A 25,805-nucleotide genomic window follows, 5' to 3' on the forward strand; every position below is an offset into this window, starting at 1 on the left:
ATTAGTATTTCACTTCCTCTTACTGCGCAAACTGCTGCCTTGTTTCACCTTCGTGAAAATTTGCACACGCGTCAGAAATGGACGAACCATTTTAATATTTTATGTTTAATGTGCTCGTGTTCAGGCAAATTGGCTCCATAGCGCCCCCTACATTGTTTTAACATCTGTAACATCTACTATGTTGAAGAAAAGATTTGGTAGACATATGCAGCACGATGAGCCGCACAAAAACATCACTGACGCCCAGACTCTAAACCCAACAGGACGTCCGCCATGTTGTGTTATGCATGAAATCCGTGGAACAAAATCCGCCGAGGCAATAAGTTGTAGAGATCTAAACTCTGGCCGGTGTAAACAACAGGCCCTCCTGATGAAAACAAAATGAAACTATAATCTCAAAGGGCGTGGCCGTGACAGTTCGCTCTGAAACAGGAAGTGATGTGAGATCTGCTCTCCATGCTGCGATCGGCCTGAAACTTCACGTGTGTCATCGCAGTGGTACTCTGAATACATCCATATACTAATGTACATTCACAGTCATAGCGCCGCCTGCTGGTAAGAGTAAGTTTAAGTACTTATATTTTCACATGCCATGGCCTCAAACTGTGAAACAGGAATATCACGACACCCAGACTCTAAACCCAACAGGAAGTCCGCCATTCGGCGTGAGCTGTGAAAACTGTGAAACAAGGGAATCTGAATATCTACATTAATAAACTACATCAAGTGTAGTTTTGAGATGCTGCAGAATTCCCGATAACTTTATTATTTTCAAGGCTTATGGAGAAGCAGTGTAGGACATGAGGCAGTCTGAAGGTTGATTTCTTTTAACTCGGAGTTTGCAGAGTTTGTTTTCTGAGAATGTGCAGACAGATGCTGAGTGATGCAAGTGGAAAACTTAACGTCGGATCTCAAGGGCAAGATGTTCACAGACTCTCTCCTGCTCAACAGGCAGCTCGGGCCCCGCTCGTTCACCCGGCTCCACGCCGGAACACTCACACGGGAATATTTTCACTTCGTTTAGAGCCGCCACGCTACATGGAAATGAGCGAGTTTAGCGTGTGTGACTACGGCTCAGCTATAAAGCTGAACTAACATGCACACGAGTGCAGCACGGCTCTGCTCGGTGTGTAACTCGACTTATAGAAGAGCTCTGGATCAGCCCCGCTCCCGTTGTGATGCTCTTTGCTTTGGTAGAAGAGGTAGAAGAAGAAAAAAAAGGAGTGATTATTTGTGGAAGTTATTGTGGTGCAGGTGCTCGGAAGAGTAGCTTTCGAAACCAAATCTACCTGCTCTATCGGAGGTGTTGTCAGGAGGAAGATTAGCATCTTTCACAAGCCACAGGCTGAATTTAAATCCAGTGCGCCAGAAAGAAATAATAAAAACAGGCACCGGGGGATCCTGAGGCTGAGGTGTTGGAGACGGGATGAAGGAGGCAGTTGTGTTCATGTGTCCTCAGACGAGACTCAAGCCAACACTTTGCTAAAGCCAGACTCAGAGAATCCACAGAGGAAGTGATGAAGACTATCCAGGAATGTTTATTAAAGTCTATTAAAGGAGTCGTCACCCGGAAATCACATGTTTCCTTCTTCAAACTTGTATATTGGTGTTGGACTTCAGTTGAAACTGAAAATCTGGAGTTTTTTTTTGTTTGGGCTCTTTGTTTAAACCAGAATCGACCACAAGGGGGCGCACCCCAAAACTGGAGGTTTTGATTGTCGTCTACACAGAAGGCTGATATCATAAACCCACTTCTTTTGTTAGATTTATCAACAACAATGTTCTGTGTTTTACACTTTGCGTCTGAAAGTTTCTCTAATTTGGACGATACCCGGCGGAGACGCGTCAACCTGCGTCTGGAAAGAGTCCAGCTGTCAGGGACTCGCTGCAGGCTGACCGTAAGTCTCACTGTTTCAGGAATATTATGTTTTATTGTAGATGAGACGCTGAGATTATGGTAAACAGACCGCAGCTAACTGCTAATCGAGCTAGCGCTAACCACTAGCGTTAGTCGCCAGCGGGACCAGAATAAACGTTGAACCTCATGTGATTCACAAATGAGCCTGTATTCCATTTTAAATCTCCGGGGTGCCTTGCTCTGCAGCGTGGATGTTTGCAGAAGCTCCACCGTCGTTTTTTATGTGTATTTTTCACGCTAGCAAAGGACTGCTATGCTATTGCTATCGCTGAGTGTTCCTGTGGCCAATCAACACGCGGCCAACATCCGTACCATTTCAAAGCTCCCATGCTGTCTCACGAGAGGGACGAGGGTCAGGACGAGCTCCACGCTCGATTATTTTTCCTACTAAATCTTAACAATTGATGAAAAGACGATTTAATGGAGACTGGAGACGTGAGAACACCGGGTGGCTCCTTTCAGTATCGACTTCTCCACTAACTTACACATTATATAGTCCGTTAAAACATCGGGACACACGTGAACCGACCAAAAGCTGATTCATCCAGAAGACTTTGGATTGACGTGAAGATGAGTTGTGACATCAGAGCATTTTAAAGAAACTGTTGCACAATAATGAGACTCGAATCAGCGAACCGACAAACAAGCCAAAACCTGCACTGCCTGAAGCCCGTGGTCGTTCCCACGGTCTGTGGATAGAAAGCCGCGCTTCATTATTGCTCATGAGTCACTTAGAAAGATTTTGATGTGGTTTCTTAAGCAGGATCTCATTTGGTCTTTGTGACCTTAAATGGTGACGTAGTCACTGATGATGTGTCACACATCAGGCGTTACTGTCTTCCTGGAGGGATACTCTGTGCTGTTACACAAGTTTGATCGCTAATTTCTAATGGATGTGTTGGATTCAGACTGATCTCTTCACTTTTTCATAAATAAAACCTCATTCAGACGCTCGCGAAGCAGAAATATTTAAATTATCCAGTGAATCTCGAAGAAATGAGACCAGAACATTGTTCTCATGACCTCGATCACTCCTCACATTACAATCATAGCAGGGAGAGAAATTCTTCACGGTGAACTCTGCGGAATGATTTCACTTTCCAGGAACTTGTTTTACAAAGTTTGACACTGATTTATGGTCGACAGTGTGAATTAAACTGGTCTGCTGATACGAAGACAAAAACAGAAATGAACTGAATAGAATTCTCTGAATGAACTGGGAGCGACTTGGTGAAACCAGGAGAACGTTTCTAAAGACCAAAACGGGAGATAAATTCATCAAACAGAGGAAATCAAGGCAGCGTTCTGGTTCTGATAAAGACTCAGTTCTCAAAGCGGCTTGTGAAAATAAATACGTACTAGTTCTACTGAATCTCGTACATTTATGGTTTAGCAATCTAAAGTGCCTATGACACCATATCGCATGTTCATTTAATCATTTTTGCCTTAAAAAATCACAGTTAAATGTGTATCTGCCTTCACTGCCCCCTGGAATTTACACTTTCTCGAATTTTGTACCTCGGACAAGTTAACCGTCCCTGGGAGGACGGAGACTGGAGAGGAATGGAGACCTGACGTAGGAGGAGGAACGCGTTCTCTCGGTCTGCAGGGAATGCTGTTTTCATATTGTATTGGTGCTTTTTTGAGGGGATTTCCAACACAGAACGATCTCATACATAGACATACAGCAGTAGACTTCTACTAGATTATGTATGTTTACACAGTAGACATACTCTAGTAGATCATTTACTATATGGTATAGACTAGAGGCGCTACAAATAAAGAAGGATCTACAAGCATATGTCTACGCTGTCGGCTTGTTGGAGCAGACGTTCACTACATGGGACAGATTGACGGAGCTCATTTATTAAAAGTCCCTCATTAGTCCTCCGACAGGACATTTCTTCACCAAATGGACATCTTCAGCAGCCACACAGCGCTCTGGGGAGGTGATGGAGGCTGGGGGTGTAGCTCAGGGAGTCACGGTACAGGTTGTTTTGACTATGGGAGTAAACCGGAGTACCGGAGGAGAACCAGCACACAGAGAGAGAGAGAGAACATGAAAACTCCACACAGAAAGGCTCCTGCCTGATTTGCACCGAGACTTTTATCTATTTTATTTTATTTTTTTAATGGAACCTTCTGGCTGTGAGGTGAGAGGCTGTGGAGTCACTGTGGAGTCACTGTGGAGTCACTATGGAGTCACTATGGAGTCACTATGGAGGCACTGTGGAGTCACTATGGAGGCACTGTGGAGTCACTGTGGAGTCACTGAGGAGTCACTATGGAGTCACTATGGAGTCACTATGGAGTCACTATGGAGGCACTATGGAGTCACTATGGAGGCACTGTGGAGTCACTATGGAGGCACTGTGGAGTCACTATGGAGTCACTATGGAGTCACTATGGAGTCACTATGGAGGCACTGTGGAGTCACTATGGAGGCACTATGGAGTCACTATGGAGGCACTGTGGAGTCACTATGGAGGCACTATGGAGTCACTGTGGAGTCACTGAGGAACATGTATTATCACACCAGATCTACTGTCTGTATTCTGTCGTCTCAATCACGTCTCCTTGACGATTGTCGTTGGCGTCTCGTCTTCAGATTGTCTGAATCTGTGGCGTAGTTGCTGTGTTGATCGTCAATATTCCCCCAAATCTGTTTGGTTTGACCTCCAACGCTCCCTCCATCCCTCCATCCCTCCATCACTCTCTCATACTCTTCTTCTTTAAAAAAAAGTCTTCTTCTCCCACTGAACTGTATGAATTATTTCTGTTTCTTCCCTTTTCTGTGCGTCTGCCGCTGTGTTGAGCCGGAGCCGGGCTGCCGGAGCCGGGCTGCCGGAGCCTGGTACTCCTCTGACGACCCAGCACGATGGAGGAGGTGGAGAAAGCTCGATGGGTGGAGATCGAGCATCACAACTTAATTTCACTCTCTTTTTGAAGTTTTTTTTTTACTTATGGATGGCGGCAGTATGACATAAACGTTTTATAATAAAAATACTTTTATTTTGTAATGCTTTTTTTATATTTTGGTGTCATAGGCTCCTTTATCCAAACTGCAGAACACAAAAGTGAATTTTGATGTGTGTGGAGTGACGCTGAGCTGCTGGCGGTTTAATGCAGAGCTCTGGAGCCCCGTGGCTCTTCAGCTCCTCTGTAGCGGCTCCATCAAGCTTTTAGAATATTACTTCTACATAGTTTGCCTACATTTTTATTTTATTTGTATACCAGAATGATTTTCAAAACGGAGTAAATTTCCAGGATAAAAAGAGCTAAATAAAGTAAAATGGTCAAAATAGCTGGAATTGCCCCCCAACCCAGAAAAAGATTAAAATAGCTAAAACTACTGAAATAGTAATAATTAAAAAAATTAACTGTGACTAAAATGATTAAAATGCTAGAACAGGATTTTTTAAGGAAAAAAAAAAAAAGAAGAATAAAAGGAAAACATAAGAAAATAGTAAAAACAAAAAACAAAAAAAAACAAAATGAAAAAAAAGGGAAAAGGGGTAAAACAGGAGTTTTGCTAGTTTAGCCCAAACCGCTGCACGCAGGAGGAAACGCACAGCGGCTATAAATAGATAAACAGCTGAAGCGGCTGAAATAAATCAGATGCATACAATTGTGAAAATGAGAAAATCCATGAGAAGAAAAAGGGAAAAAACTGTAAACATGACTACAAGAGGAAAAATGTAATTAAAATAAAATTAAATTGTGACACTTTAGGAATTTAATCTACATTTTTGATTGTATAGCGATTTTCTGAAGAAGTTTTTATTTGGAGGAAAACGATGAAAACGGCTCTTTAGGTCATAAAGGTTGCAGACCCCTGGTTTAATGCTCCTGACCGACCCCCCCACCACCACCACCACCTCCCCCCCACCCCCGGCTCACACGCCTTCATTTTCACAGATCCACTTACTCGATGGACATCCGGGCCACAGATTCCAGGGAACTGTAGCCGGCGGCGGTGAAGTTGTCTCTGTATCGCTCCATCTTGATGGCTTCCAGCCACTCTCCCACCGAGCGGAAAGCGGTGAAGTCTGGTGTGCTCTGATCTAACAGCGGGCTAATTGGTCTGCGGGATGAGCACAGAGAGACGTTTAATGTCTTGTGTGAAAAGGGGAAGCTTTCCGCTGCAAACAATCAAGCACCAGACGAGCCAGGGCGGCATGCAAAGGTGTCCAGCGGCGCAGTAAATTACCAGAAGGGGGGGGGGGGGGTTCGCTGATTGGAGGCTTCAATCAATAACAAAATCAGGAATAGATGCAGCATGTCAGCTTCTACTTGCCAAAAATATTTTTATCAATATCTCCACAATCAGAATACATTCCCCAGACGGCCTCCACATAATAAAGTGTTCTTTAAGCAGCCGCAGCCTCGGACTTCATCCCGCCTCAGGAATCTATGTTCTGACTGCAAATAGGAATCATTTGACAAATGTCAGACTGAGGTCTGGAGTTCCCACTGCACTGCAAAGTACGAGGAACTCATTATAGAGATTGATTTAAAAGCCCCACTATTGAACATAAAGGCAGGAACGCTGCCCTGCGGGATCGATCCCCCGGGATTTATCTTTCATCTCTGAACCAGAGAGGCTAAATCAGCCGCCCGCTAATGTGCTCCAGTACAAGACAAAGCTGTGGATGTGGATCAGACTGGGCTTGTCCCTTACCTGGTACACGTCCCCACGGGGGTTTTTAAGGTGTTGGGATTGCGGATCATCTTGTCGAGGATGCCGACGATCTGGTCGAACTTGGGCCGTTCGGCTCTGTCTTTCTGCCAGCAGTCCAGCATGAGCTGGTGGAGGCCTGGAGGACAGTCCATGGGCGCCGGCAGGCGGTAGCCCTCCTCGATGGCCTTTATGACCTGGACACGACCAGAAGAAAGAATTATCATCAGAGTCGAGTCTTCAGTGAGGAATGACTCAAACACACGTCTCATATCACCAGGACTGTCTTCCTTTGCTGGACTGTAACTTTAAAAGTAACTTTTCTGTGTCACCAATCAAACAAGAACTAGAACACAACACCTGAAGGCCTCTTCACTTTGGATTTACCTGAACTTTAAGGCTTTTAACGTTCCTCCCAATCCTTCCCTGCTGTCACTGTGTTTCCTGGATTACAGCCTGTCCACACCACAACGCTATTTCATGCAGCTGCATCGTTTTTGCCCGATCATCCACACTATGATGGATGATCGTAGTGTGGATCATCCACACGGCGCGGCGTTCGAGGGGCCTGAAGACTTTATTTTTTAATTTTTTTGAACGGGTTCCAGAGTGCGGAAATTTAGAAACGGCGCCTCGGCGTTTGTGGACGGGGAATAGGCACATTATCTGCAAACGATGATGTCATCGGCCTGCCTCTCGACCATAAAAAAGATTGTCTGGGCTCAACGGAGACTTGTAAGTGTCAACTTAAACTATGATCTCTCCCATTCTCAGACCATTTCCTCTTCCTGCTCAGTTAATAACGGAATCTGAAAAGTGTCGGCGCTTCCTTGTTTCATTTCTCTGCAGCAGCTTTGACTTAAGAACATATAACCACGGGACTCAAAAGCAAAGAGCTCCACCGCTGAGCTCCACGGCAATACGTCACTCAGCGAGGAACAATTTCAGCAAGGACTCGTTTCAGTCTGCCACATTCCTTTTCCTGGGTTTCCGTCGTTCAAAGACCTCCTCTTCCTCTTCTCCCTATAAATCTACCTGCTCATCATCCTCAAACAGCCACTTTGTGGTGTTTACGTTTTATGTCCACGTCAATTCACTAATCAAGTGGAGCGCCCGGCTGTAAAAACTCTTGTTTAATGTCATTTGTGGCACTGAAGGTAAATCATTCGGCTTTAATTTGAAGGCTCAATAAAAATCTGGAGACAACTGGTAAACGAGGGGCAGAGATTGGAAAAGAAGTGTGAAAGCTGGGAAAGGTGTGAGCGCCGACTCAGGGAGGGACTGTTGGTCTGGTCAGAGGAGTCGCCGTCCTCCCACGTCTCACCACATCTCATTTGTAACTGAAAAAGCAAAGCGCCTGAGGGCCAGTGAACTAAACAAACACACTTTAAATCAACCATCACGCTCAAAGCTTTCATGTAGTTTACTCAATTCTGGATGAAATATCAAAGTCTGACATTTTCTTTCTGAAGCAAATCAAAAGGTTCGATCTCAATAATCAGCTGATAAAGAGTCGAACATAAAGACGTTGAAATGTCTTAAAGTTTCACATTCACACCATTTTGTTTTCACATTTCACAAAATCATTGTATTCAAAGTGTCTTTGAACAAATCCAGCCTCAGTCCTGAACTTCATCCAGCCTCAGATGATTCAGATTTTCAGCTCAGAGCTGACTCATCACATATCTCAGCTGTGGTGACGGTGTGAAGGTTACAGCTCCCAGACCCGGGCCTCCATCACACGTGGTACCAGATCAGATCTGGTGTCTTTCAATGCCACATACATGCCACCTCCACGTCTTGGCATTCTCTCTCCTCATGGAATTCCTGCAGAATTCAGCATATTCACAGGAACCTCTCAGGCCGCGGCTTCGATCCCGACGCTCTTCTTTTAATCCGGCCGTTAGCGCCGTGAGCGACTTTAGCTCCTGTTCAGCTTGAAGCTTCAACTCTTCATGAAAACATTTGGAGCGGCAGCAGTTCCTCTCACTGAGACACTAGTGTCAGCTCTGCTGCTTTCCTCCACGTCGACGGCCACGCCTTCTTCAGCCCTTCTTCAGCCCTTCTTCAGCCCTTCTTCTCGCCTCATTGCGTTCTGCTATTCTGAGTCAAATTGTTCTGCATGTTCACTTAATGCCTCTCCTCTGTGGCCACTTTGTCTGGCGGTGCACTGGAGAGTAAAACACACCAACTCCAGAGGGTTCACACACACGCCTCCCTGCAAATCGGAGGTCAAACATCCACTTTTTACACGCCGACTGTGATCGATTCTACATTTTTCCTGATAACCTTTAAGCGTAGCCTCGGGCTCACACAGCAGATGTTCAGTCAGAGTTTACGCTGCAGACAGAATGGATTCATTCATTTCCTACATTGTTCATATGTCGAGACAAAAGGCGATATTAACACAGACCCGATAAATAATAGAAGTCGTCTCTGCGCGGAGACTTTAAAGCTAATCTGTTGTCACTCCGCATCGCGCAGCAGTTTAGGGTTCATTAAAAGTGGATGCTGCGAGAGGAGCCGCCAGCTCGCCTGCTTTTATTGTGCGGTGAGGATCCGCGTATACGTTCCTGCATATATTCATCGGCTATTCCTGTCAGGACGGCTCAGGCTGAGTCATGGAGGCAAAAAGGTGTCAAAACACCGGAACTGTAGGGGAAAGAAAATGCAAATGTCTCTCTTCCCGTATTCCCGGAGGATGTTTGTTGCAGTCTTGACAAACGCTTAAAAAAAATAAAAAATCTCTGACATTGATGTCTGTCAAATCGCAGAGCGTCAGAAAAGAAAAACACCACATATGCCACTTTCATGCCCAGCCGTCCTGTTTAGCATTTCTAACATCTGATTGTTCAATCAGCAAAGCCCTCTGTGTTCTGCCGGGGAATCTTAATCGTGTTTATAGCGCTGAGGCTGCACCGGGAGCCAGGAAGGAAAAAAGAAACGAAACCCGACCGGAAGCCATATAGAAATCTGGACGCCGGGACTCGCTCGCCTTCCGCCATCAATCAAAATGTGTGGAGAGTCCAGGAGTAAGTGACCGACGCTCGGCAGCAGCACTCAGAGACTCCATCATCGCAGCAATCTGTGACATTTATAACAACGTGAGCGGGAGTGGAAGAAACGAAGGCTTCAAAGGTGTGGGCAGGAGTGGCTCGTATCGACGGCTGGAACCCCGGAGAACACGAGTGAGCCAGGAGCTAATGGAGCTGCCCTCCTCTCACCCTACAGACTACTGCACTACACCACATCGCCACTCAACGGCTTCATGGGAGGAAATCTGACTGAAGAGTGACTCTCTCTGTCTGAACTGTGTTTATTCAGACACTGCAGTACTTCCTCTGTACTACACGTGTTTGACTGTAGTATTGAAAAACTCATTTTATCAATAAAAACAACAGTAACTTGTAATTTATCTCCCACCTGCCCACCAATACAAACGTACTGTCTTTATAATAAAGTAAAATAATAAAATAATACATTTAAGTGATCATAGTAATAATAATAATAATAATAATAATCATGATAACAATAATGATAACATTAATAATAATAATAACAATAATAATAATAACAATAATGATAACAATAACATTAATACAACTACTACTAATAATAATAATAACAATAATAACATTAATACAACTACTACTAATAATAATAATAACAATAATAACATTAATACAACTACTACTACTAATAATAATAACAATAATAACATTAATACTACTACTACTGCTAATAATAATAATAATAATACTACTACTACTACTACTACTAATAATAATAATAATAATACTAATAATAATAATAATAATAATAATACTACTAATAATAATAATAATAATAATACTAATAATAATAATAATAATACTACTACTACTACTACTAATAATAATAATAATAATACTAATAATAATAATAATAATACATTTTATGTTTTATTAAAAACTTTAAAAAGTGAGAAAGTTGATAATAAAGCTTAAAGAAATGAAATTAAAACCTCCACTTTATCCTCTAGTTATGGCAATTTCATTCTCAAAATTCAAAAGAAAAGCTGAACTATGGTACAGGAGTCCCTGTATCACCGCGGATCGAAGGAATGCAGGATAATTCAAGATCATTTAAAGAAATGATCAATATTTAGGAGGTTCATATTGTTCAGAGCTGTGACATGCGCCAGGAGATCGAAACGCCTCAAACAAGAGAAAGAAGAAGCTGCACTGATCCAGAGAAAAACACAAGATGGAGTTTGAATCCACTCATTCATAGAAAGTTAAGTTAGTTTTGCCAGAGTTCCTCCAACTGGCTTTGTTCATCAATCTGTCAATCTGAACATTTTGAGGGGGAAACATTACAACGCTTGAAGAGAAAACTTTTAGGAAACTGTCAAGTCTTTTCATTGATGCATCCTTCTGGTTCTGAGTGGAAATAAAGATTTTTCTTTTCTTTTCCTTGATCACATGTGACTGGAGGGACGGGGGTTTGGCCGCGGCAGCTTCCCGACATGTTGGAAGGACAAAAAGACGTTTGGTGAGATAAAGACCGAGACCAGGAGGAGTTCCTCGCCGCCATGGCACTGCCACTCCTCCAGCGCTCACACACTCATTCATGTTTGTTTGGGATGCAAAATGTCAGAAAATCAGCCTCAGTGCTGTTTAGCTCTATTTTCTTCTCAGACTTTGTGGAGGAAGTCAGGACCAGCTTTTTTCAGTTTTCCCAGTGCCGACTTATTAAACATGGCGATGATGTATACAAGCAGAGCTTTACAATCAGAGCTTTGGGTTTGACGTCTACAGCAAAGAGCAAGAGAGGCAGCAGAATATGCACCAGTAGTTTTCAGTGTAATTGGTTCGACACTGGTTCCATTACCAGAAGTCGTTATCAACTTTTGAAGGCGTTTCACTCAAGAGCGTTTTGCATGACAAGTGTTTTCCACTCATGTTCTTTATATTAATAGCGCCGCCAAACCCATATTCTCAGGACTTTTCACTTGTGCCTCCGCTTCTCCGCATTCAAACGGCCTGATTAGAGCAACGCCTCAGCCCTGCAGCCCTGCAGCCCTTGAGCCCTGGAGCCCTGCAGCCCTGCAGCCCCTGTAGCCCTGCAGCCCTGCAGCCCTTGAGCCCTGGAGCCCTGGAGCCCTGCAGCCCTTGAGCCCTGGAGCCCTGGAGCCCTGCAGCTCTGCAGCCCTGCAGCCCGGCAGCCCTGCAGCCCTGCAGCCCTGCAGCCCGGCAGCCCTGCAGCCCCTGGAGCCCTGCAGCCCCTGTAGCCCTGCAGCCCTGCAGCCCTTGAGCCCTGGAGCCCTGGAGCCCTGCAGCTCTGCAGCTCTGCAGCCCTGGAGCCCTGCAGCCAGCCCTGCAGCCCTGGAGCCCTGCAGCCAGCCCTGCAGCCAGCCCTGCAGCCAGCCCTGCAGCCAGCCCTGCAGCCAGCCCTGCAGCCAGCCCTGCAGCCAGCCCTGCAGCCAGCCCTGCAGCCAGCCCTGCAGCTCTGAAGCCCGGCAGCCCTGGAGCCCTGCTACCCCGCGGCCCTGCGGCCCTGCGGCCCTGGAGCTCTGCATGTGTGAGGGTCAGGAGAGACAGAGTCTCCCTCATTCTAACAGGATGACCATCTGGATCAGTACACATCTGTATGACTCCAGCACCTCGTGGCACTCCGGATCCCCACAAGAAGAAAAACCCTTAATGACACTGAAGTCCAGATGTCTGTAGTACTGTCAGTACACATGAAAACTAGAAACACTAAATAAGTGTGATAGAATTAGTTCATTCATTCATTCATTTTCTTCCGCTTATCCGTTTCCGGGTCGCGGGGGTGACAGTCTGAGCACCGTCACCCAGATCACATTGCACCATTTAAGAACCTTCCTGCAGGTGGTGAGCCCACAGGAAGGTGGCGCCCGGCGTGGGACATGAACCCTCTACCTTGAGATTGTTAGTCTCATGCTCTACCAACTGAGCTAGCCGGGGGAATAGAATTAGTTTTCACACTGAATTCAATGAAGAAGCCTTGAATGTTTGGATTGTCCCAGTGTCACCACACTACTTCTACCAAGGTGTTTCCATGTGAAATGAACAGATTCACACCAACTGAACATCAACGATTCACTTCAAACGTCATTAATGTTGAAACTCAGGATGTCCCGATCACACATTCTGTCCCCCGATACCGATCCGATTGTTCAGATTAGAGTATTGGCCGATACTGATACTTTCCCGATCCCATACTATTGCTAGAATACGAACATACTTATAGTATCTTATAGTAGCCACTAAGATGTGAATTAACTTCATTCAGGTATTTCATGCACTGCAAATAAAAAATGGTGGACGCTTAAGAGATTAATAACTTGTGCTGGTTTCATGGGTTAAACTGAATTTATATAATTGTATGAAAGAGAAAACTGAAGAGTAAGAGTAATGGTCGACTTTTTGCCAAAAATAAATAATAGATTTCATTGAAACTCTATAAAAAACAGTTTCTGAATCTTTTAGGTGAATGAGTTGATCCAGCCTGGTCAGATGTTTGCTTCCAGAAGCAGAACTGAATCGGTTCACACTGATCAGCAACTCAACATGGAACGCCACTTCATTTAGTCGTCTGCATCAGGACACATTCGCCACTCACGTCTTGATTGGACATGTCCCAGTACGGCCGCTCGCCGTAGGACATGACCTCCCACATGACGATGCCGTAGCTCCAGACGTCGCTGGCCGAGGTGAATTTACGGTACTGGATGGCTTCTGGCGCAGTCCATCGGACGGGTATTTTACCCCCCTGTTGGGTAAAACAGAACGTCAGTGGCTGTACTCCACTTAATAAACTCTTTACTTCCTGTATCGTAACTCTCACACACTGCTTTCCAACCTTTTCCCCTTTGAGCCTGAAGACTCACATGTCTGACTTCTGACTTACTAAAACATTAGAATGACACCAGACAGGCGAACTCAGACTCTCTCAGAACTCTTCAAGTGTCAACGACAAAAGAAAAAGATACTTGTGTATCTCATTCAGTTAAAGATCTTATATCATACAGTTTCCCAACATTTCCACATCGGTGTCAGAGGATTAACATCATAGTACTCAGGGTGAACTTCCTCCAGTCTAAAAGTCCCTCTAGTGGCTCTACTGAGAACAGGCTGTTTCTGTCTGGGTTTGGCCACACCTCCTCCAGGGAGAAGAGCTTCCCGGTGTTTCAGATTAAGTGGTTTCCTTGTTAAAAGGTGACCCTTTAGCATCCCTTGTTGCTGCTAATAACAGACGTTAAAAACCCGACAGAAATCCGTAGCTGTGCTGATGAACACCGTTTAACAACATTTACAATGAAGTTTCCAAGTGTCGTACCTTTTGTGAGTCTAATTATAAAATATGCTGTTACTAGCAGCAAAGATGGACGCTTAAGGAAGTCGGTCATCATTTACCAGGGATACCAGTTGATCTGAAACACCGGTTCAATGCATTAATGTTTCCGGTGGATTTATCACTGTGACTCATATAAACCAGTTTGAACCAGAATGTGACCAGAAGGAGAAGCTCCTGAAGATGGAGAGTTAAAATATTGTGGGTCTGAATATGTTTGTTAGTTTGGTCGAATGTGTTGTTAGTTACTAGCAAGTAGCTAACGCTAGCTCCTGCTAGCTGTCAGGGGAACGGTTACAGTTTTTCATATTAGAGTGAATTTATTCAGTACATCAGGAATCTTTTAACGTTTCTATCTGCCTGTGGGAGGGTCAAAGTATGTATCCACTACCAGAGGGTGTGGCTGTTTCCCCGCATGATGTCACAAAGGGAAAATCACTGACTCGCCTGTGTGAGCACACATTCACAAAAAAGTGAAGCAAGACAGACTTTTTTAACTCCGAGGGCCTCGTACACTGGCTATTGGAACACATATTACTCCTAGGAAACCCTTATAAAGCAAATGTATAATATGGGACTTTTATGTGAGATTGCAGTGTTTTCTTAAGAGGAGCAGACGTCAGACAACAATGAGACTGAAGCTCAGGAGTCAGTGATGTGTCAGTGAGAGTTACCTCGATGAGGAAGTACCATCGCACCACTTTGAATATGGAAATATAGGAATTGCTTTATGGAAATGTGTTCTGCGTCAGGATAAGGGATAAAAATGGCATCGCATCAAGTTTGTTTTATCAAAAAAATTACATTTGTTAAGGTTTGTAGAGATATCAATTGAAAATGACTTTTTCTTCATCATGTACTCAAACACGATTCACTAAAACAAAGATAAGCATCTGGAATTATCAAGATTAGTTTCTGGCTGTACGTGGACTAACTTGAGTTTGACATGCCTGTTGGAGAAAATCTGTTATTCTGGCTGTTTTTTTACATGTACAAATTAAATTTGGACAATCTAAGAGCTGACCCCCACATCCCCCCCCACCACCCCCCTCCAAACACAACACACACTAGCAGGTTGGAATCTACTGCACAAGACAAGACAATTCAAACTTTCCAAAGATTAACATGGTCAGTCACTAATTAATCGCTCAACATTGAATATGTATGATTAATAAAGACGTCAAACTTTGATTCCTCTGATAGAACTCAGTGTGACTCTAACATTGCCTGCATGCAGCTTGTTTTAGTCTCTGAAAATGTTGCCGGCTGCTCGATTTCCAAGCTCCGACCGAGGATGATTAAAGAATCCAGACAGGCTCCGGGTGAGGGAGGGCCGGCGCTTTAATTGACTCACAGTTGTTGTGTAGACAGCCTCGGGATCGTCGTCTATCACCCTTGACAGGCCGAAGTCGGACACTTTACATACGAGATTGCTGTTGACAAGGATGTTTCGGGCGGCCAGATCTCGATGGACGTATCCCATATCGGAGAGATATCTCATTCCCGCCGCGATGCCCCGCAGCATCCCCACCAACTGGATGACTGTAAACTGACCGTCGTGTTTCTGCACACACACACACACACACACACACACACACACACACACACACACACACACACACACACACACACACACACACACACACACACACACACACACACACACAGGCAGGGTCAGCCAGCTCCTCACTGACCACCAGGGGAATGTAGGTCACGGCACTGCAGCAGCCCAGCACAAGATTTATGATATTTATGCAGCGCACAGATTCTCCTCCTCCTCTTCCTCCTCTTCCTCCCCCCCAACCCCTCCTCCGCCTCCTCCTCCTCCTCCTCCTCAGACTCCAGACTTTCTCCGCTCTCTGAGACTCTTTGCAACTAAAAAAGAAGCAACCCACAAAATTGCAGGAAGATGCTGCGAAGGTGATACTCACCCTGAGGAAAGCGTCTAATGAGCCGTTCTCCATGTACTCGATGACGATCATGACCGGCTTTCCTGGAGAAATAACATTTTTTTTTTTAAAAAGGAAGATGAACAAAAAGAAAAGATTAATTAATACCTACTTTTGTGTTATTTGCTTACAAAAATGCTTCACAATGAAGCGCTTTCATGTTATTTTTAGCCGCACGTTTCATTGGCTTTTAATTAAAAGTTACCATCTGCTCCTTTTATTACTGTGAGTAAATGAGAAAATGTTAAACAGCGAGTGCGACTAATTCAATCAGATCTGATGTCACTCTAACGGCCGCGTTTCTGCCTCCCAAAGCTAAATATACCGGCAGGTCTGACGGAGGGCTGGAGCATCTTCACGTCATCCACAGCGACACGTCTCCTCGCTTCAGACCAACACTTTATTTTGAGCTCCAGAGGCTGGTCGCTCTGAAATAGTGTTTTTTTTATCATATTTACTGATGTATTATTTTTTAAATCTCAATCGAAATGGAACAGGCTGAGGAACCGATCGGTGAAAACCTGCCCAGCTTTCTCCTAAAATCTCACTTCCGTTTGCAAACAGACTTTGAGACTTTCTCTGCAGTGAAACAGGTACAACAGGCACACCTGCAGGAAATACCAGAGCTGCTCATGGAACCAAAGGCCTGCACCCAAAGTATCGTTTGATAGGATAATATCTGAGGAACTCTTAGGAACGCTGGCATTCGATTAAAGAAAACATTATTCAAACCGTGCGAATGTCACATCTATTGATATTTCCATGTGTTGAAATGAGTTTGATATTGAATCCACTAGAGGGCGTCGCTCTGACAGACGAAACAGGAAGTCAATGATCAGTATGATGTGGGCAGCAGCAGGAAGCAATACTTTTAGCATTGAGAGGAAGGTTCAGTCTGAGGCAGGCTTACTGTAATTACACTGCCCCCTATGGCTACCAGTGGTACTGCAATGATGGCTCTGTATCCATTAGCGTCCAGGATGCGGACAGAAATATGGACGAAATGAACACAGAGTATGGACAGATGTCTGTTATAGAGAATAAATGAGGTATAGAAAGAAAGGAAACTTTACTGATCCTCTTTGGGAGAATAACTTCTCTGCTTTTGACCCTTCCTATTCATAGTTAACGTTAACTATACAAGCCAGGAGCCGCGGGAACCCGGGAAGCAATGGGATTCAAACCTACAAACTTTTGATCTCAAGTGTGTTTCTCTGACCTCTGGTCCACCACCGAACCAAAACAGGGGGCGGACAGGGTGAGCCACTGTAGTACAAGATCATAAAGCTGATTGGTTTGTATTTCATGTCAAACATTTTAAGAAACTTCAGCGCAGAACGTTTAATATACGACGTCACATGACGACGGTGCTGACTCAGCTTGTTTGAAAACTGGCTGAATACATTCTTTCCTGGATGAAATACAGTTTGTTGTCTCACTCGGCATTTCCACACACCTCTCGTTACGACTCCCTCCAGATGAACCACGTTGGGGTGATCGAACTGTCCCATGATGCTGGCTTCGCACAGGAAGTCCCGCCTCTGCTTCTCCGTGTAGCCCACTTTGAGCGTCTTGATGGCGACTGCCACGTCGCGCTTCCCGGGCAGCTTCAGCCGCCCGCTGCACACCTCCCCAAACTCTCCTGTGTGTGACGAGGGGCGGGGGGGGGGGGGGGGGGGGGGGGGGGGGGGGGGGGGGGCAAGAGGCAACATCAAACACTTCACAATGACAAATTTATGAGTGTATTTTGAGACAAAGCAGCTGTGCAGTGGCGGAATACAAATTGGAGTGCGACATCTTGTTATACTCCGGGGAGTGAAAGCGGGACCTATAATAAGACATGCTGGAGATGCAGAGATACTGTCATTGACCGCCTGGCTCAAACCCATGTGGCAGCAATTTCTCAGCTGTGGGATTGTGGCTGCCACCGCCACCGCCGCCGCCGCCGCCGCCACACACATTAATTGCAATGAACTTTTTCCCCCTCTTTGCAATTGCTCCATCAATACCCGACGCGTGAAGCTGCGTCCCCTTATTCAAGGTGTAAATATTTTCCTGTCAGCGTGATGTATGAGAGCGAGCGGGGACTGAACGGAGAAGGGGGCTGGCGGGGGAGGGGGCGGGCTCACCTGCTCCGATAACACGCTCGATTTTAATGCAGGAGGCGTCCAGCTCCTTGGCAAATTGATGGACGGCCCTGTTGGGGTCCTCGTAGGTCTCGGGGTCGATGTAGGTTTTGGTGCCTGGAAATTTGACTGTAGAAAGGTAAGAGGGTTACTGTTATGATGAAATATGCAGAGCGCACGCCGCGCCGCCGCTTGATGGCAGAACGACGACAGAGGCAGCGGAGATGAGACGGGAACCGCGGCTGGACCTTGTTTACCGGCCAGAACAAACTGCTTCTCGTGGAGGAAGAAGAAAAGCAAAAAGCGTTCAGAAAAATCAGCTGGAGGAGCAGAAACTGCTGCACCGCCACTCTGAAACACTCTGAAACACTCTGAAACACTCTGAAACACACTGAAACACTCTGAAACACTCTGAAACACACTGAAACACCCTGAAACACCCTGAAACACACTGAAACACCCTGAAACACTCTGAAACACTCTGAAACACCCTGAAACACTCTGAAACACCCCGAAACACTCTGAAACACTCTGAAACACTCTGAAACACACTGAAACACCCTGAAACACCCTGAAACACACTGAAACACCCTGAAACACTCTGAAACACTCTGAAACACACTGAAACACCCTGAAACACCCTGAAACACACTGAAACACCCTGAAACACTCTGAAACACTCTGAAACACACTGAAACACTCTGAAACACTCTGAAACACTCTGAAACACTCTGAAAACCAGAGATTTGAATTTCTGTGGTGAGGATTCAGAGAGAAACATTAAGAATCTGAATGAGCTATTTTTAGTTTGTTTTAGATATTATTATTATTATTATTATTATTATTATTATTATTATTATTATTATTAACATCATTGTTATTATTAATATTATTATTATTGTTGTTATTATTAATATCATAATTGTTATTATTAATATCATTATTATTCTTATGATTAATATTATTATCATTATTATTGTTGTTGTTATTGTTATCAATATATTATTATTATTAATATTATTATTAATATTATTATTAATAATATCATTGTTCTTATTATTATTTGTTGTAGTAGTAATAGTAGTCGTAGTAGTCATTGGATCTAGAACCACTGAATTTACAGTTACATGTTATTTAGTTTGTAGACAGTTTTGATATTTTCTAGTATAAATGTATTTCATTAATACATTTCAAACATTCATGTCATTTATGAACTTTTTTTCTCAAACTTACATTTTGATTTATTGGCATTTTCACCGCGACCAAAAAACCTAAATAATAAGTTTTAACTTTCCTCGATGACTCATGTTCTTTTCTTTAAGTCTCCTTGTTTTTCATGTTTTGCGACACAGGAACTGAAATGTGTTTTTGCTCCAAAACGGTTTGATTATGAAGTTTGACGCCGCCTCTTTTGGGTGAGGATAAGTCTTTTACAAACTTTTACAAATGTTTTCATCAGAATCTTCCACTTTGAAGTTGAATGGCATTTCAAGTTTTCTACAGATAACAGCATTGTGGGTTACCCAGGATACCCAATAAGGATTCCATCTCAGTACATCTACATACAGATGACATGGGATTAAAATCCTTAAACTCCACCTGACATGCTTCAATTTAAATCCTGAATTAACAAAGAGCTCTGGTGTAATCCTAAACTGAGCACAAAAAACATAATCCTCAACAAATCCTTGTTGGATTACAAACCTACAAAGCAAAGGAATCGGTACGAGTTCCAACACCAACAAGAATGAATAACCTGTAACAGAACCTCTCATGGGTAAATCCAGCAGAATAGGGATTATAAAAAATAAGATTAAAAATAGTTCTGAAATCTGAAACTGACCTATGTCATCAGATTAAAAACAGAAATAAAGGAGAAAGCAGCGTCAATGAGGACCCAGTGTTAACTGTCTAGACGTTTGGCGCGGCGGGGAATGGTGATAATCTCAATCCCTGAATTTGTTTCAATAGTTCTTTAGGACGAGGCAACAGGAGTCATTGCTTCATTCCCAATTCCCTAACGCTAACCTATAACTCTAACCTCTAATCCCAACCCTAACCTATAACGCTAACCTCTAATCCCAACCCTAACCTATAACGCTAACCTCTAATCCCAACGCTAACCTATAAATCAAACCTATAATCCCAATCCTAATTTATAACTCAAACCTCTAATCCCAGCCCTAGCCTATAACCCTGACCTCTAATCCCAACTCTAACCTAGAAATCTAACCTCTAATCCCAATCCTAACCTATAACCCTAACCTATAACTCGAACCTCTAATCCCAACCCTAACCTATAGCTCTAACCTCTAATCCCAATCCCAACCCTAACCTATAACCCTAACCTCTAATCCCAACTCTAACCTAGAAATCTAACCTCTAATCCCAACCCTAACCTATAGCTCTAACCTCTAATCCCAACCCTAACCTATAACCCCAACCTCTAATCCCAATCCTATCCCTCTGTAAAGAGTCTGTGCAGCAGAGCTGGTCAGCCGTCCTCAGATTGTTGGACGAGACCCTGCAGAGCTTGAAAATGAACATTTTGCTTGAGGCAGAGGGAAGGAGGCTCTGGACTCTGAGAGGACGCAGCTCCGGTGAAAGCAGATAAGACATCAGCTCCATTATGAAACTCTGTGAGCGGCGCTAAATGAGGCTTTGTGAGCGAGTCTGCAGCAGCTTTTGTTCCACTGACGCCTCGAGCAAGAGATTTGGGACTTTCCGACAAAAATAACTCTTTAAAAAAACTCTGCAGTTTCCAACAACAATGATATAGGAGCGCTTCATGAATATCCATGAGGGGGGTGGGGTGTGTGGGGGGGGGCAGTTTGTTGGAAATAAGCAAAACAAACAAGGTGAGCGAGAGGCCATGGAGGGGTAGGAGGTGAGGATTCCGCGCCGCGCTCCAAATTAACAGCAAATTACGATATTATGCACTATTAAGCGAACAGACCACTCGTGGGGGCCGCGGCACTTAGCATTCTAAATCCCGCCGGTAACAGCACAACCTGTCAACTTTAAAATTTAATGAGATGGCAGCCGCCGGAACGCTGCAGATAAACAGAGCAGCAGGACGACACACCATCCAGCCCCGGAAACACACGACTAATGCAGCCGGAGCCCCCTCCACCCGCGACGGAATCGCTACGTCCGTCTGAGGCGTCAGTGGATCTGATAGCAGACGTCTCATCGCTGCTTCCTGCGTCGCTACACGCCGGACCAACTGGATCTACACGCCGGGCCCGGTGCTCCCAGCGTGCCCCCCCCCCCCCCCCCCGTGTTCCCTGCAGGATTTCCAACGTGGTTGTGGTGGTTCTGTCAGGTACTTAGCGGTGGCCAACCCGGGCTCTGCGGTGCTCCGGGCGTCGCACCCTGACCTCTTTGTTTCTCAACCAGCCGTTTGCCTTCAGCGTGGATCATTACGGGGGGGGGGGGGGGGGGGGTCTGCAGCTCCTCTCTGGGGGCGTCATTAGAGGGGGATGTTTGTTTGAGGACAGTAAACAGTGTCCAACACCAGAAGCTCTCAGAACCGTCAGGCTGCTGTCTGGTTCCGCCGCTGCGCTGCTGTTCATCCCCCCTCAGCTGCCGCCGCAGCGCCGCGCCCGAAGGCTTCTGACTTCTTCATCTTCATCTTCCTCTGACTGAAACCACTAAAAGGAAGTCGTCTCAGAAAGAACGACGGGGTGACGGTTCCCACGCTTCCAAACTTTCTCTCAGAATATGTCCAATGACAAAGGTTTTCACTGGAACGTATATAAAAGCGTCTTTCTGCCGCCGAGTCGTTACTGCTAATCCAGCGAAACTTATAGAATATAGAGTTTTATCTTGTAAAACTACTGATAAAATGTGACTCCTTTAAACAAATGGTTCTTCAACAGTTTGGTAAATAAACTCTGTATTTCTTCCCTCCCGTCGTATTTTTCTATAACATATTTTCATGTTACTCAAACTTCTGGGGTAATTTGGGGTATTTTGATGTTTCTCTCTATATTTTTAGAACAAAAATATTCCTGCTTGCGGACACTAAACTTCATCACACCTCCATCTCAGTGTCAAACACTTGGTATGGTATATTTTAATTAATCCATATTTGACTTGTGGGATTATGAAAATATTCAGATTCTTGATATTTTCACATTATTCTCAAAACTTTTGAATTATTCTCGGCACCTTTATGTTTTTCTCTGTGTCGTCTTTGGAGGTTATTTTCAACATTTACACCCATCATTTGACATTGTCTTCCTTCTTTCAACACTCTGTCCCCTTTATTTTGATATTTTTATGTAAAAGCCGGCTCATAATTCTGTCTTAGTCTCAAAATAAATGAAAAAAAAAAAAAAGGAATCCTTCCCCGCTCTAACGTGAACTAATTCACTGTTGCACTAATAAACCATGAAAGGATGATGGCGTTTGATGATTGCATCCAGAATAAAGTTAATGGATGGAAACATGATTCAGGTAAACTCACTGAAAATATTTTGACGTCAACAGTAAAGTAACCTGGGAGTGTGTGTGTGTGTGTGTGTGTGTGTGTGTGTGTGTGTGTGTGTGTGTGTGTGTGTGTGTGTGTGTGTAGGCACTCACACTGGAAGTAGAGCTCCTCGTCTCCCTCCTGATCGGCTTTGCTGTAGCCGCAGTGCCTGCAGGGGGGGGGGGAAGGGAGCGGCAGAATCAACTGATTGTACCGAGGAAATAAAAGCCCTAAATTACAAGAATGTTAATGCGGCGACTAAAACGGCACATGACAAATCTGCTGAGAGCCGGCTGAGGTCGGGGGGGGGGGGGGTCGGGGGTCGGGGGGGGGCAGTTCAACTGGACATGCAGGACGACTCCACACGGCTCCTTTTAATCTGTTTTATTACAAACCCAAGAGACCAAGACACAGGAGGGGACACATGCCGCAAACAATGGACATGCACTGGTGTGTGTGTGTGTGTGTGTGTGTGTGTGTGTGTGTGTGTGTGTGTGTGCAGACCTCAGAAATGACAGTAAAGTTCATCTCCACGGTAGAAATACAAGAATCGACTGGAACGTGTAACCAGCAGATTTAAAAGCACAAAACTCACTAAGAAACTAAAGATGACTGGATTATTAAGAACATTGGATTTTATTTCATTTATTTTTTTTAGAAAGCAGTAAATCCAAACACTTCAGGAATATTTGCTTTGCTTCTGAGCCGACAAGAGCAGAGAGCATGCAGCACTTCACATGTATATTTCAGACCACTGAGATATTTTATCCTGTTTAATTCTAATTATTTATCTCAGGTCTGAAAACATCATTGTTCACTGCAGCAGTTCTAGACATTTTAATCCATCACACCTTCTGCATTTGCTCCAGCTTTATTTTAAATTCTCTTCCATTGATTCTGTTTTAATTGTCTTTTGTCTTTATTTTGTTAATATCTTCTTTTAATGTGAAGCACTACAAATAAACCCGCCTTGCCTTTGAGCTAAATTAGAAGAAATCAGCTTTTTAAAATGGACAGAAATCCTATAATTGAACTATAGTTCCTTCCTGGGATAAATACTGGAGTACTGCATATTTATGACCTCAAATAAATATATCAAATATTTACTGCCATATTCAGGTTTACTGTTAAAGAACAAGATAAAATGAAGTAAGTTCAGGTCTGAACTGCATTTTCCTCTGATAAATACTGTAAAAAATCCTTCACTTCTGGGAATAAATACTTTAGGGTTTAAAATTAAAAAAAATTAAGCAAATTTAGACTTTAATCTTCACAAAATTCCAATTTAAAAACAATAAACAGTTTCTCACAGCATCAAGAGAATTTTTTACTTACAAATAAATATTTCAACTGTAAAATTTCTACTGAGTCCTCGGCTTCTATTTCTAGTGTGTGTGTGTGTGTGTGTGTGTGTGTGTGTGTGTGTGTGTGTGTGTGTGTGTGTGTGTGTGTGTGTGTGTGTTTGAGTTTGAATGAGCTGTGAGCTTCGGTCTTTTCAGGATTCCTCCTCAGTATTTCTGTATTTCAGTGTGAAAAAGTAGAATTCAGACGTGGAGGAAGTCGATGAACGAGAAGCAGAAACTCCATTTTGTGCAAATGAAAATGGATGAAGGCTGCGGGGAGGGGGGGGGGGGGGGGGGGTGGACAGCTTTATACTGCTGTCCACACACACACACACACACACACACACACACACACACACACACACACTGGTCTGGCGTCTCTGTGAAAGAAAGCAGCAGAAACTTCAGGTGGAGGTTTTCATGGAGGATCCAGAAAAAGATGCGTGACAGCCCATTAGCACAGCATGCCATGACAGGTGAAGATGGGTGTGTGTGTGTGTGTGTGTGTGTGCGTGCGTGACTGTGCGTGACGACTTCACAGGCGTGGAGGCCTTATTTCATTTTTTTCAGTGTGTTTGTGAGTGACAGTGAGGCTTTTAAATTGACAAGCGCAGACTCACAGGAGCGGAGAGTCAATGGGGCCCGCGAGAGCGTACCTTCTCCCGATGATGAAGCCGAACACCATGAAGACCAGGATGATGGTCCCCGCCACCGCCACCACCGCGATGATGATGACCGGGTTCTGCTCGCTGGACACGATGGCGGCTGGCGGCACAGACGACAACCGAGAGGAAGAAAGAAAACAGAGGGAGAGAGAGAGAGAGAGAGAGAGACAGCGTGAATTTCGGCACATCAAACACTTAGAAAAATGGTAATTGAGCCCAATGAAGACCCCCCCGTCCCCCCCCCCCGCACCCCCACCCCCACCCTCCACCCCCGTCCCTCTGAGGGAGCAGAGGCTTCTATTTTTGAGCCGCCCTTATACACACGGCTCTACTGTTTCAGAAAGTGGGCTTAATAGTCCCAGACGGCGACGGCGATGCCCTTCATCTCAAACAAAGACACATTCAGGTTGAATTGTCTCCCCCACCACCCAACCCAAACCCCCCCCCCACGACACCCCCACCCCACCCCCACCCGTTTTGCGCTCTCCAACAGCTCCAACTGTCTGATAAAGTGCCGATCGCACAGGAGGATGTGTGAAGTCGGTGCAAGGAGGACGAAGGGAGGAAATCAGTAGCTCTGGGGGGGGGGGGGGGGGACACCCATCGCTCAATCGGGTGTCAATATCAACCATCGGCTGTTCCTGGGAGGGAAGTCCAGGAGTCTCCACCGTCACATTCCCCCCCACCACTCCCCCGGCTGTCACAGGGGAAGCCAGTCAAGGACACTGAGTGGACCTCCAGCTTCTAACCTTGTTACAGGACACACTCCGCATGTGGTATGAGTAATTAATGCGTCCGTTAATGCTGAGATGTTGGATGTGGTGGAAGTGGTGGGGGGAGGGGGAGTTTGGTTTGGGGGGGGGGGGGGGGGGGTGGCTCACAAGCCAACCTGGAAGATGAGAAATGGGAAGGTTTTGCTTCGTAGTCGTTACACTTCCTGTTCTGTTCGCTCCTCCAGACGTGGTTCGAACCGGGGAGATTCTCCTCGATCACGACGTTTCCTCGATCACGACGTTTCCTCGATCACGACGTTTCCTCGATCACGACGTTTCACCACACGTCTTCTGAGTGTTTAGAAAGCGTGTGCTCGCCGGCACACGGCCAACACCAGTGATGGGGTGAGCCCCTCAAAGTCCTGGACGGGTCTTCCTCCAGTCTTTATTTCTAAACACTCAGAACGTTGTGGTGACGGAGATGTGATCAATCTGGAGTTCAGCTTGGATCCCTACGCTCCTTGTAGCGCCACACACTGGAATAAAGGTGCATCATGTAACCGTGAGGTGAATACACACC

The 25,805-nt window shown here is 44.8% G+C and overlaps 1 protein-coding gene across 1 annotated transcript in view; it reads right to left on the reverse strand.

Annotated features, from left to right (window-relative positions):
- Positions 1-25,805, reverse strand: part of epha7 (eph receptor A7) — a gene marked incomplete at its 3' end in the record, with an annotated part of 117,371 nt that overhangs the window by 188 nt on the left and 91,378 nt on the right. Inside the window, exons 8-16 of the mRNA XM_080490810.1 lie at positions 24,468-24,612; positions 22,618-22,673; positions 18,034-18,159; positions 17,361-17,546; positions 15,887-15,948; positions 15,310-15,519; positions 13,224-13,373; positions 6,600-6,793; positions 5,847-6,002 (exon numbers count right to left, since the gene is read on the reverse strand). Coding sequence (XP_080346936.1) covers positions 5,847-6,002; positions 6,600-6,793; positions 13,224-13,373; positions 15,310-15,519; positions 15,887-15,948; positions 17,361-17,546; positions 18,034-18,159; positions 22,618-22,673; positions 24,468-24,612 — 1,285 coding nt within the window. The remainder of the gene's footprint in view (positions 1-5,846; positions 6,003-6,599; positions 6,794-13,223; positions 13,374-15,309; positions 15,520-15,886; positions 15,949-17,360; positions 17,547-18,033; positions 18,160-22,617; positions 22,674-24,467; positions 24,613-25,805) is intronic.

Source organism: Lipophrys pholis (assembly GCF_963383615.2).
Source record: "Lipophrys pholis genome assembly, chromosome: 21".
Taxonomy (NCBI): Eukaryota; Metazoa; Chordata; class Actinopteri; order Blenniiformes; family Blenniidae; genus Lipophrys; species Lipophrys pholis.